Raw genomic sequence first — 13,677 nt, forward strand, 5'->3', positions numbered from 1 at the left:
TTACATAATCTCTGAGTGTGATCTCTCTAATAGGATAATTTTTTTTCTTGTCTTTCTTCTTGTTTCGTTGTAAATTGGATTTTCAGGCCTTGAACAAAGTCTACAAAATAAACATTTAATTGACTTAACAACTTATATTCTATGTTGAAAAATAATTCTTAGGTGTATCCCTAATTTTGCAACTGTTTGAATCATGAAAATCAATTGTAAGAGCTGGAAAATCTTGGCTGCAGTGGAGTAAAACCTTCAATAATCCTCCTTGAAAATGTACCTGTTACTGTCCGGTGTGCTTCTTTGTTTGACTGCATGTATGTATTAAATGCCATCTTGTCTGTGTGTGTGTGTGGGGGTGTGTGTTTCCATACTGGTATGCTCATTAAAAACCATCTGTGCATGTAGCTGATGTGTTCTTTTGTGAACAGGCTTCTTGCCATGAGACACCCACTGTTTAGTAATCACTTGACCTTTTTGTCCATTTGAGTTGGAACTACAAAAAAGCCAAATGAGGAATTGCACACTCTCTGTCCAAATTCAGCAGTGTGTGTTCTGTTGCTGTGGATCAGTGTCAGCGAAGTGCACACATTCACAGGAGGAAGACAAGAATTAAAAAGGCTTTCGTTGAGTCGGTTTAAGATTACGGCTGCTCAGCTGCTCTTTCTGTAATTACTCTGTGTGCGCGAACGTGCTTTCATTTTTTTCTCTTCTCCTTTTTGTGATACTGTATGTATAGATTGTTTCATTTTCTGTCTTCCTTGTCAGTTTATTTCCTTCCAGTTTGTCAACTTGAGCACAGCTTGGTCTGCATAATGAACCAATGTGTGTGTGCGCAGGTGTGTTTGTGCATTTGTGTTTGTAGGTGTCTGGGTTTAGGCCTCAACACACGCATAATTCATGAGTATTAATGTCTATTAATTTATTTTAATATTAATGACAGGGTCTATACGGATGAGTGGCTGCAGCAGACAAAGGCAGGGATATGGTGCTGGGTTAGTATGTGTATGTGTGTGCATGTTTGTGTGGTTTCTCAGTTTAATTGGTTCCCTGTTGTGTGCACTTACATAGCAGTATATGTTTAACGTTAGAGGTGTGAGGATGAGAGAAGGCTAAACAAGGACAGACGGATGTGATAATTTAAATGTCCTTGGGCTATTGTAAACTGAGCTGGGTGTTTGACTGGGTGTCTCGCTGTGTATGTGTGTGAGTGTGTCTCCACATGGTGTTGCAGTGGTGTGAGAGTGTGTTAGTCAGGCAAATCTGGAAGATAAAGGCAGCTCTGTGGCATGTGGAAGAGGAGGTTTGGGGAAAAGGGGTAATGACAAGTAAGATAGACAAATGAATAAATGATGCATGGAGACATTATGTTTAGGTTCAATAGAAAGTGAATAAAAAAAGGTTAGATGAAAATGAAGAATACTTTAAAAGTGTGTGTGTCACATTGTGCCTTTGAGTTTATGTTGTGTGTGTAACATAAAATCAGTATCAACACGTCCATCAGCTCTGACTATGTGTGCTTTTTACAGCTTTTCTGTCAGTGTGTCTCTGTGTACGACTTGTGCGTTTGCCTGTGAGGTCATGACTCACCCTCAAGTGTTTGTGTGTGTGTGTGTGTGTGTGTGTGTGTGTGTGTGTGTGTGTGTGTGTGTGTGTGTGTGTGTGTGTGCGTGTGTGTGCGTGCGTGTATGTGGGTTTTAGTAGTGTGTGTTCATATCAGGGTGTGTCAGATGATATTTGTATCCAAATGATCATGAGGAAAGGTGAAGACCTTTATTGACTCACAGCTTTAATGCACCATGTGTGTGTGAATGTGTGTGTCGCTCCTAAGATGTGAGGACTCTGCCAGTGGGTTCTCTGGCATCTAAAAGCAGTGCAAACAAAGGGCCAGCAGAGGCAGTTACACGATCAAACCCGACAGCCTCGAGGGCAGGGGCACCGATCCATGTATGTGTGTTTGTGTCTGTGTGTGTTTGTGAAAGAGAGAAATATGAAACTGAAAGTGTCTTTACCGCTAAACTTCAGATAAAGAAATATATGCATTGCATTTATTATTGATGTATTTAAATTTTTGGTTTGTTTATTTGGTGTCTTACCGTGTTCACTTGTGTCTGGATGTGTGTTTTTTTGAGGCCGTCAGCAGGTTCTAAAGTGGGTCCTTAAGGAGCCATCTGTCTCAAGGCTAGTTTCAAACCCTGCTTACATGAGGGCACTGGGTGTGGGTGTTCTTTGTGTGCAGCTGCTAAATGTCAGACAATGTGTGTGTCCAAATATGCTCAAGGAAAGGTGAAAAGAGAAAACCATTGTGTGTACCTACACACCTTTTTATGTAGTGCTTCTATGAGTGTGTGTGTTGCGTGGGTGGTTCAGGCTCTTGAGATGCTCCAGACTGTCTCCAGTTTGACTGGCAGCCAAATCTATGTTATTCCTGTCTGCAGATTTTAGTTATTGTTGTTTTTGTTTTTCCACCCTGTTCTGAAGCAACAGCATTAAAGACAGCAAGAAAATACATTTATTTCCTCTTTTTCCTGCAGAGATAGTGTCTTAGTGTCTTGTGGCTGTCGGGGGAATATTTGCAATTGTAATTTAGCTGTTATTTATAATCTGCATTTATTTGTGGGATGTTAGTTCTGTGCAACAATTGGTCCAACCAAAGCTCTTCGTGCACCAACACCCTGCTGCTTCTACATACAAATCAAGGAGTAAAATACATCTTAAGCATGCAGTGAAAGCAGTGCACTTGAAGAAACCTGCAGCAGCCTGTTAAACCTTTCACACAGAAAAAAATGCTACTGATTTTATATGGTAGAATGGAGTATTTTCAAGACCCCCGTGTCAAGTAGCATCCTTCAGAACCAACTTAAGGTTCTCAAGTGACCGTGATATCCTTTGCTGAGTGCCTTGATGGTCCTCAGAGTAACAGAGACTGTGAAAAACTGATTGCATTTTTGAACGTATAACTTCTATATCTTCAAAAGTAGAAGACAAGAGTCAGCTTCTTATCTCATTTTGACCCGAAACAAAGTATGCGTCATGTCACCTTTGAAACCTGAAGTGATGCACACATGGCACCAACATCTTAGAGACTCTTATGAAGCCTTTATTGAAAATAAATTATCTAAATCAGCTGTTCTGATTTGGGCTAAATTCAGTTATCACTATGTGACAGTCTCGTCGCTATCTGTGTCACCACAATCGACATTAACTGACAATAAGAATTTAATTTCTTCTGCTGCTCTTCACACTTTCAGGCTGTAGCTGCAGGTTATGAAATTGAAGATTTATTAAGATAGCTCAATTATTGCTCACTTTTGGTTAATGTAGTACATCACTATTTGGTTTTCTTGCACATTATTAACATAATATCTCCTTAAATGGTGGTAGCATCACCATGACATCTTTCAGGAAGAACTGACATACTTAAGTCCCCACATTAATTGAACAATTTCAAACAGTAGTGTTTCATTGCTTTAATTTAGTGTTAAATAATTCCAGTAAAAAATATGACGAAACACCAGTTGATCGGATGTTTTTTTTTGAGAATTTCATCCTTTTAACCAATTTCAACTATTTGGTTCAGACAGTCGCAGAAAAATGTCTGCAAATGAATGATAAGCAAATAAGATACGATTTTAGTTTAGACTTTTAACGCTTTTGATTTACCAAAACCAGATGGGTACAAAAAAAACCCAAGCACATTGAGTTGCCTGTGGTATGAAATGCGCTATATAAATAAAGATTGATTGATTGATTGATTGAAACATGTCATCATTTAACCACAAAGGGGGATGTTTTGCATTCTGCTGAAGATCTTCTAAAGTATTTCTAAATGGGGCTTGTTAGATTGCTTGGACTGCAGATAACTTTCTTTGTAGCTGAACTGGGTTGTGAACGCTTGTATAAAGCTCGACTTACTTTTGTTAGTAAAAGACAACGAGTGATCGCTGCCTGTTCTGCATTGCATTCATTGTAGGAGCTCAGACCCAAGGAAAAAAATTCAAGAGATGGACATCTGCGGTTCTGCCGCTTTTCTTTCACAGCTGAATATGATTTTTACAAATAAATGTCCACTTTTTCCCTTTCAGCTGATACACTTAATGAGATTCAGTAAGGGATTTCGAAGGATTCCTGTCTAACAACAGGATTCGATACTGGTTTCAGGGTTACGTTTTGTGAGCAATCATAAAAGCTCTGCATGAACAAGTACACAGTTTTGTTTGGATTAGGGGGAGAGATTTGAACCGTTCACACAATTGGGAGAGAGTGGAGTGAGTTCAAGGAGTTAGTCAAGTCAAGTTGAAGTTTATTTCTATAGCACAGTTGACCAAAGTGCTGTACAAGCAGAACAAATATGAATATAATTAACAGTCTCTGCAACAACAATAAATAGGAGTTAAAATAAAAGACTAAAGCACACAATAAATTAGTAAAACAAAATGTATATGTGTGTAGTGCATGTTTGAATGTGATGCGGCAACTAAAATCTGTTTATTACACATAAAGAAAGAAAAACATTTTCACGCTGACACTGTCTGATGCATGTCAAACACACCATTTAACTTATAGTATGTTCTTCTTTTTATTGTATTGGTATTTTATCGTTAAAGTCAAAAGAATATTTAATCTCAGTCAGGCTTATAAACAACACAAGGTAAAGCTTTGATGGTTTGAACAATGGTTGGGTGCGCAGCATCTGTTTGGTTTGATGGACTTGCCAATGAGGTCAGGGTTTGTGAATATTAATCGCCTGAAATCTCTTTGAAAAAAGTTTCAAATTGGAAATCCTGTCCAGACACAAGTGGGAAAAGCAGCAACATACAGTAAATAACGCCATAAAAATCATATCTGTCGGAGTGTATATCTTTCTGCTAATCTGGTGTATACATATATGCATATAGGTATTACATGCACATTTGAGAACTTGTTTTAACCGCCCACAGCACATGCTGAGTCCCCAGTATCAATACCTGATGTTGCTGTTACAGTTTCTACTTGACAGAGGTTCATCTGTTGGTTGACTGCTTTTTATTTTTGTTTCTTTGTTTGCTCCAGGCGACCGATGTGAGTTTGACCGGCGGCAGGGCAGTTGTATGCCCGGTGTGTGCCGTAATGGAGGGACCTGTCGGGAACTCTCCGGTGGAGGTTTCCGCTGTGAGTGCCCTGCAGGAGGCTACGAGCATCCGTACTGCACTGTCACCGCCCGCTCCTTCCAGCCCAAGTCCTTCGTCATGTTCAGGGGCCTCAGGCAGAGATTTCACCTCTCCATCTCATTAACGTAAGTAGATTAAGCATTTCTCTTTTCTTGTCGTTTTTTCCATCTATATGTCTATAGATGACTATTAGAATGTAATTTTCTATACACTGTCTTCGATCCTTGCTCTTTGCTCTCAGCTTCCATCTTTCATCATCTAACCTCAGTCAGACAGAGATCCATAACCAGTCCTCCTGAGTTCTCTTACAGAATCTTTCTCCTCTTTGCTTTAATCTCTTTACTTCATCTCCGTCTGAAATCGATCCGATCACTCATGCTTTCTCCCTTTGCTGCCGCCACCTATCTCCAATGAGAAGTGTGGTTTCTCCACACCCTCCTCTTTTATCCGTCAATTTACTGGCCTCAGTAACATCTTCTTGGCATTCACTCTTTCCACTTTATCTTCTTATCTTACATAAGATTCCACTTTCCAGTCTCACTTGTTTCCGTAAAGGCTCCAAAAGAGGATGACTTCATGTTCTTTGTATCAGGAGGTCAGAACTCTTATTACCAGAAAAAGCAGAAGTCCAGTTACCCCCACCTAACAAAGAGGTTTTTAGTCTGTTTTTATATTTTATGTGCTCTCAGATTTTAATTTCAAAGCTGTCAAGCTTATCATTATTATTATTATTGCTATTATTACATTTTATTAGGAGAGTACTGAGCCATATCTGCTCTAAACTAGCTTAGTTTATGACTTGGACTCGGCTCGAAGCTTGTTTTGTATCTGGGAATCGCAGTGCTGGTAATCTAACATCAGTGGTCAGTGATTGATTCCTGTCTTACTCATCCTCCACTTTTGTTTCTCTGCTGTTCCTTCGCCTCTTGGCATGCCACGTGGTTCTCTAAAGAAGAAATCAAGTGGACCTTAAGAGCGATCAGGCAGCTTTTTGGGATGGTTGCCATGAGTGATGTCATCTAATGTTAGTTACTAAGGTGATGTAGCCCGTGTGGTTGTTGCTAGGCTGATGTGGCAACCAAATGTGGCTGCTGTGAGGCGTTACAGTCATGGTGTTCCTGTAAAAGGAGCTTTGTCAGTGCCTTAAAACACTATGTCCGATTTGTTCTATTGATTTTAGCCACCATTTGTACAGTGACAATAACTGAAGGGATGAAGGGAAAAGGGGAAGCATTTTCTCTTGAATAGAAGCTTATATTATGAGCTTTGAGGTTTGTTATAACATTTCTTCTTGGAAAGGACTATGCAGGCAAATGTTGGTGCTGAAAACAGTTCTTGTAAGGTTAAAATCCTCAAAGTGTTTGGGAAATTCTGTCTGTATTTTGGGTTGTCTGTCCTTATAAATCTTGCCATCAAGGTATCCTTGAGAAAGGCAGGGACATTGTCAAGCAGACTTTGTATAGTCTGTTTCATCTCTGCCCTGAACACCATATTGGGAAAAAGTTCAAGACTGCGATGTACATATTTAAACCCTTACAGCACAAAGTCAAGTTCATGTTATTTGACTGGCAGTCTGAGTCGTGTCTGAAAACAGAAAACAGTTTGTAGTTACAACTTAAGCTTGTTGAAACATGGGTAATATTGTTCCGCTGCGTTGGAGTACAGAATGAAAGGGAAATATATTTTTGGTTTATGATAGAAATGCCTTGCAAGCCAGTTGGGAGAGTGTGTATTTAGCGGTGTTGTTTATTACAGTAATTTTCCATTTGTTCAGCTGTGCTTGACATCCTCGCTGGCTGTAGGGCTGAAGGAGTTTATGAATAAGAAGTATAATGAACATGTTCATTATACATTCCTTTATGTAATTTTATTGCTTTTGGGAAGAAGTCACCTCATATTATTTTTGATGCAGTTCTTGGATTCAAATAATGAATTTCACAAACACTAATAACGCTAACAGAAACAGATATATAAAGCAGGCTGCTTTGCATTTATGCAGTCCCTCAGCCTCTCTGCATCTCTTTGCTCCTCTAGTCATTTAACCAACAAAGCACAGGTTGTGGTGTTTTCAGCTATTTCTGGTGGTCTGTAGAGATTGGATCTGCATACTTGGATAGGATGCTGAAGTGTCGTTGCAACTACAGCAACGCTATGTAGAGAAGTAATGTTGACTACTAAATAACACTGGGTTTATTTTGGACAGTGTCAGTATTGCCAGATAACGTTGTCATTGCTTTTCTTTATGTGACTCCGAATAACATGCCTTTTTCCACTGTACATTACCTGATTTGTGGCATCACATTAAACTTTGTTAGTTGGCAGTATCTGCATTTTTAGCTCTACGCAATAAGAATCGGTAGAGATATTTCTCTATGGACTTAAAGCAGTTAATTCAGCAGACATTAATTATCTTATAGCTCGAGGGCTTCTGTTCTGTTGCTGAACCCGACCTCTAACACCCATGGTCCCTTGGATTTCTTTTCGACTCTGGAGAATTGAGTTCCATTGAGCATCCATTTAACCTCTCTGTTGGAGGAGAAACCTGGAAGAAAAATTTACATTCCCATACAAATGTCAGGGATCAGGTGACCTGCTAATTCAAGGGCAAGAATTTAATCTTTGCTGTTTTAGAAATGGTAAATAGTAAAGAAATAGTGCATTTTTTATGTAAAAAAAACAAAACATGAATACAAGATTACTTATTTAAAGTACATTTTTTTTATTTTTATTATTTGTGTGTATGTTTGAAGGGGAGAATTGTGATAGAGGGAATAAACAGCTGTATGATTCTGCTGAAGGCATGAAAGGTCTATTAACTGTGGTACTAACAGAAACCTTCTGATCGTCCATATGCAAGATTCATTTTTGTTATGTTGAATGAAATTGGATTTATACTGCTTGGTTTGTCAGGATGAAATACTTTATCAGCCAAACCAAAACGTCATCTGAAAATGTATATGTTTTTGATAAAAATGTACACAGATGTTGTAAAAATACAACAATAACGCTTTTCATGAAATTCATTTATGTGCATCTGTTGTCTAGTTTTGCCACCCTGGAGAGCAGCGGTCTTCTGTTCTATAATGGACGCTTCAATGAGAAACATGACTTTATCACCTTGGAAATCCAAGAGGGACAAGTGGTGTTCAAATATTCAACAGGTACTGTATCTGTGTGAGAGGCTTGTTTAGTCCCCATGCTTCTATTTGTATTCACTTAAGTAGAAATGGAGACCATTTGTCCATTGTATTTTTCTAATGTAGTTTTTAATGTGCAGATTGTGAAAACACATTTCTCACCTGGGACAGTATTAATCTGGAGATTATAGTCCAACTTTATGTCTGCACATTTTTCAAAAGAAAGGTTTTTTGTATGAAATGCCAGTAAAAAAAAAAGTACATTTATGTTTAAGTTGTTATTAGCAGCTAATGTTCAGACACAAGCTTCATCTATCTCCCTGTAGGTGAATCATCCACTCAGGTGAGTCCCTTCCTGCCTGGTGGTGTGAGCGATGGAAACTGGCACACGGTTCACATCCATTACTTCAACAAGGTGGGTATACTTTACATCACAGCACCATAGTGTGCATTACATGATTTTTTTTTTTTCTCCAACTCACATTTGATCTCTAATGTCTGTCTGATAAGATGTCTTTTGAAGTATTTGGGGTGATTCTGCGGTAATAGCCTGCATTTCACTTATTATTTGTGCTTCTGTTGTGTTGGCAGAAAAGTTTTCCTTGCAGACGGAGCTCTCTGAATTGAAATGATGTTTTTGCATGTGGGCGTTTGCTTGTAGCCATGTTATTCATGCATATTCGCTGCACATCTCCTTTAATTTTCTTCACGTTTTTTTTTTCATTTTTCTCAGCCAGCTACACGCTATGTGAGTATGAGTGTGTGTCAGGTTGCACATACACTTGCTTGGTTTCCTCTTCCCACTCTTTTTTCTCCGCGTCTCTTTTTCACCAGAAAACAATAGAAGAAGAGTGAATGTGTCGTCTGTCTGCTTTTAACCCATTTTCTTACTTTTTTTTTCAGTGGTTGTTATTCCTTGTTAGACTAACTTGAATTTCTCCCCTTTTCTTCCTAACGTAATGTACCGTAGCAAATTAGATGCCGATCTGATGTGTTGAGTCTTTTTCTTTTTCCTTTTGAAGTAAATGCTGTTGTATATCTTGCATGTTGACTTGTGTAATGCTGTTTCTTGTTTTCTGGTTCTTTGGACGATGTATTCAATCTTGTGTGTGTCTTGTGTTCAGCCCAAGCGCAGTATGATTGGTGAAGCCCAGGGTCCGTCAGATGAGAAGATAGCAGTGGTGAGCGTTGACGACTGTGACACGGCCTTGTCGCTTCGCTTTGGCACACAGCTTGGAAATTATAGCTGTGCTGCACAGGGCAAACAGACCAGCAGCAAGAAGTGAGTTTTGCTTTCTTCTGTCTTTCCATTTTTCCTTTTCGTCTTGGTATTTTTGTTATTTGGGAAACTTCAAGCACCACATATCTGGAAAGTTGTCACAAGATATCTGATGGAATACATATGGAAAGTGCAGTTATGAATCGATACAATTAAAGCAGAAGTATTACTCGCATACTTGAAAAATGTCAAATGTGAAATATAACATGAGCTCAGAACCTGTTTATTCATAATGCATAATGCAGTCAGTACAGTGCGACAGTGCTAAGCACTGCTCCCGACTGCTGTCCTACTTGGAAAATATATGTTCAGCTTCATTCCTGTCAGTAAATTTATTCCATAAGTCACTTTTACTTCCAGTACACTTACAGAAAGGCTCTGAACAGTCATTGCCCCTGAACTCGAGGCGGTGTTAGCAGAGGTTCAGCCAGCGTCTTTTCTAAGATAACTTTCATTAAACATAATCTGAGACTGACTGGAGGCTTAACAGATATTCAAAGGCAATTTTTTTCTAAGAAGAAAAACAATAAAACTGATAAGCGTACACATCCAGCTGGCAGCATGCAGTTCGGTGTCTTGATTATAGCTTTGAAAAGGTAAATCATGTAGAGGCATTGGGTGCACATATGCACATTTTCAGCACTTTTAACTTACATATAATGATATATACTTTTTCCAGCAGCTCTTCATAAGGTCTGAGTTTTTCTTAATTGTTTTCCACCAACAAGTGTAGTCGCTGGTGCACATCATTGCAGATGTTTGGTCGCCTGATTGCCCTTTTAAGGCTTCCAGATCTGGAACTTAAACTAAACTTAAAAAAGGTTCATACTTCTATGCAAATTGCTGTTATTTACAGTAAATGAAACCCGGTGGTATGTGTGATTTAAAAGAGATTTAAGCAGTGTAATCCGTTAGAATCCTGCTAAAACTTGAAATCTGTTGGAGAGGATTTTCATCAGTGATGCGGTGACTGTAAAGGAAATCTGTGGGGACGTGATGCATTAATGAGGCACGACTCTTCATGCTCCTTCAAGTCTGTGTGTATATCTCTCTGATGGTCTTGTTACTAAGTTGTCGGCTCATTCTGCTGGGTGATAAAATGTATTTCTTTTCATTACTTTCTGTATATTTCTCACACACTCTCTTAGGTACGAATGAAACATTCACATTGCTGCTTTTAACTGCGATGCATTGTCTGCTATGCTGACTTTGTCCCAGTTGTGTAATCCACTCTTCTGGTTCATAACTGTGATCTGTGTCTGCTGAACAAATGTCTCCAGATACACCAACAAGTGCATAACACACACAGACAGCGTACACACACAAAAGTATACTCCAAAAGCAGCCCATCGTAGTGTGGATGTCTGTTCTCCCTCTATAAGCTACGATCATGCTGGCTGAGTCTTGTCAACTCAAAGTGAAGCAGAGAAAAGAGAAGACAGATCAAAGAGGAAGTCCAAACACTAACACACCGACTCTCTCTATATCTCTGCTCCTTTTCCATTTCTCCATTAATAGCTTACCCTCCTCTTACTGAGCTTTGACATCCTCATCTAATGACTTCTTCCAATGATATAACTGTTACTTAAGCTCTCGTTTGTTTGACTCCTTTTGGCACCTTTTGTCTCTTTGGTATTCTTAAAAAAATATGCTCCATTATTTTCTTTTGGCTTAGCACATACCATGTATTTTTTTAAAAAGAAATAACCCATCGCATTATAACGCTGTTAGACAGGGAAAAAAGCAACAGTTTCTGTCTTGTAATTTTTTTGAACTTCATGTCCTTTAACTGTCATTTGCCTTGTCATCTACCTTTACTCTTTCTCTTTCTTCATTTGCCATAATTCAAGGATCTTTTATTGTTGCTGTTTTTCATCTCACTTTTAAACATTATGCTATTCCTTTATGTCCCATAACTTCTATCTTGTGTCTATTCTTTCTTCTGCCTCCCACCTTTACGTCATCTTTCCAGACATTTGCTATAAGTCATTTAATCTCCTGTTTGTTCATCTCCATCTGTCATCTTTTATTTCTCATCTTTTCAGCTTCTCTCTTCCTCTGTTAGTTCCATTTTTACTCTATAAAACATCATCTTTGTCTAATTTTCCTGAACTGTCACTATTATTCTTTGATTCATGTTTCTTTTGATATTTACCTTTGATGACACATGTAATCTCTGTGTCTGTTCAGTTCCCTTGCCTCTCACTTACATGTACCCTCCTCTCATGTTTTTCTTTTGCTCCCTTCTTTCATTACTCTCTTCCATCCTTGAGGGATGATTCTGTATTTCTCCTTTAACCTCTTCCTTCTCCACTTCCTTGACTGTTTTTCCTCTTTATGGTCTTGTGTCTTAGATCTCTGGATCTGACTGGTCCATTATTTCTGGGTGGTGTTCCCAATGTGCCTGACAACTTCCCCTTTGGCACCAGGGAGTTTATCGGCTGTATGAAGGAGCTGCACATTGACAACAAGGCATTGGATCTTGCTGGATTTATCGCTAACAATGGAACACTTCCTGGTCAGCGTTGCTAATCCTATTTGTTTTCTTTAAAACATGAGTGACTACACCTATTCATCATTTAGCATCATCTGAACAGGCCCTTGGCTACATAAACAGAGGGAAATGATTGTAACTGATTAAAAAAATCTCTAAAGGTTTTGTTAGATGTAAGGGACCCTTTAGATATAATATAGGAAACAGTAATGGAATTGAGTAACATATTCAGATAGTTTGGATTCAGATCAGTAAATGGCTAATTCATTTTTCTCAGATGACTGAATACTTGCTTCTTTTCATAACTGATATAAGATTAAAGGATGCGTTGAAAATGATTTTAAAAATCATAAAAATTATTTCATTATATGACTTTCCACAAGTGTAGTTTTTTCTGCTATGAATTAAACACAATTTAAGGTAATTTAAGGTACTAAGTGAAATATATACAGAAATCGAAGAGCGTCTAATATTCATTGAGGAAAACTACTAGAAAATATATCTATGACTTAAGAGTCTCAAAAAAAAAGCTTTTGTGAAAAGCTTTCATGAAACCTCTCTATCTTACCAGCTCAGTAAACCTCCATATAAACTGCCCTTATAACTCATATATGCATGCATGAACACACTGATGCAATATTTAGAATAGGATTTTAGAAAAAAAACACAATCAAAATATGACTCATCACAATGCAAAATATTTTCTTGATCATTACTTTTGAACAAGAACATTGGTAACTGGGGAGCATTTTATACAGCTGAAAGCGGCACCATCATGCTGTCTTGCAATGGATTCTATACATTAGTTGAGTTAATTTATTTCTGAAATGTTGAATGATCTCTGTTACAGGCTGCAGTGCCAAACTCCCCTTCTGTAAGTCGAACCCATGTCAGAATGGGGGCACCTGCAGGGTGAGCTGGGAGACTTTTTCCTGTGACTGTCCCATAGGATATGGAGGGAAGGACTGTAGCCACGGTGAGAGTCTCTGTATTTCTATTCATTCTGTGGTAATACACATTCATACATTATGCATTGTGCCACTTTAGTATAATTATCATAACAGCAAAGACCATGACACCAATCAAACAGTTTCTGTCATGACAGCCGTTATCAGGCTGTTTTCTTTTTTAAATGCAGCAAAGCTTGTTTGATCTTCACCGGTCACTTCATTACTCAGCTTTGTTAATGTCTTCCAGTTAACCCCTTTAACGGGGTTCTTTGTTAATCACACACTGGTTAAAATACAATAGACTTCTGTTTCGTTTCCTCAGCAGTTCAGATTTAGTGCTTTGTCATTAATATTTCCTGCCTCTTCAATATTTCCCTTTCACTTGCTGCTTAACCTTCACAGCTAAAGGCTTTTAAAGTATGTGAGTGAGGTGGTTATACAAGGGGAAACTATTCTAATGGATGGATCCCATGTAGATGTAATTTAAGATGAAAGGCGGAAATGATGGAAGACTTAGTGCACTTAACCGTATAGTTTAGACTCACTAACTTTGTCATATGAAAAAGAGACACAATGGGTACCTGGCTTTATTTCCTTTATATAATTAGACCCAGACAAACATTGACTGATTCCCCACACGAGTGGACATTCTGTCACCCAGGTGGATTCAAGTGGA

At 38.5% G+C, this 13,677-nt stretch overlaps 1 protein-coding gene across 1 annotated transcript in view; it reads left to right on the plus strand.

Annotated features, from left to right (window-relative positions):
* Nucleotides 1-13,677, plus strand: part of celsr3 (cadherin, EGF LAG seven-pass G-type receptor 3) — a 99,325-nt gene that overhangs the window by 41,142 nt on the left and 44,506 nt on the right. The window contains exons 4-10 of the mRNA XM_075476336.1: nucleotides 5,044-5,266; nucleotides 8,187-8,302; nucleotides 8,605-8,693; nucleotides 9,012-9,026; nucleotides 9,403-9,560; nucleotides 11,912-12,075; nucleotides 12,902-13,027. Coding sequence (XP_075332451.1) covers nucleotides 5,044-5,266; nucleotides 8,187-8,302; nucleotides 8,605-8,693; nucleotides 9,012-9,026; nucleotides 9,403-9,560; nucleotides 11,912-12,075; nucleotides 12,902-13,027 — 891 coding nt within the window. The remainder of the gene's footprint in view (nucleotides 1-5,043; nucleotides 5,267-8,186; nucleotides 8,303-8,604; nucleotides 8,694-9,011; nucleotides 9,027-9,402; nucleotides 9,561-11,911; nucleotides 12,076-12,901; nucleotides 13,028-13,677) is intronic.

Source organism: Odontesthes bonariensis, chromosome 10 (assembly GCF_027942865.1).
Source record: "Odontesthes bonariensis isolate fOdoBon6 chromosome 10, fOdoBon6.hap1, whole genome shotgun sequence".
NCBI classification, from domain to species: Eukaryota; Metazoa; Chordata; class Actinopteri; order Atheriniformes; family Atherinopsidae; genus Odontesthes; species Odontesthes bonariensis.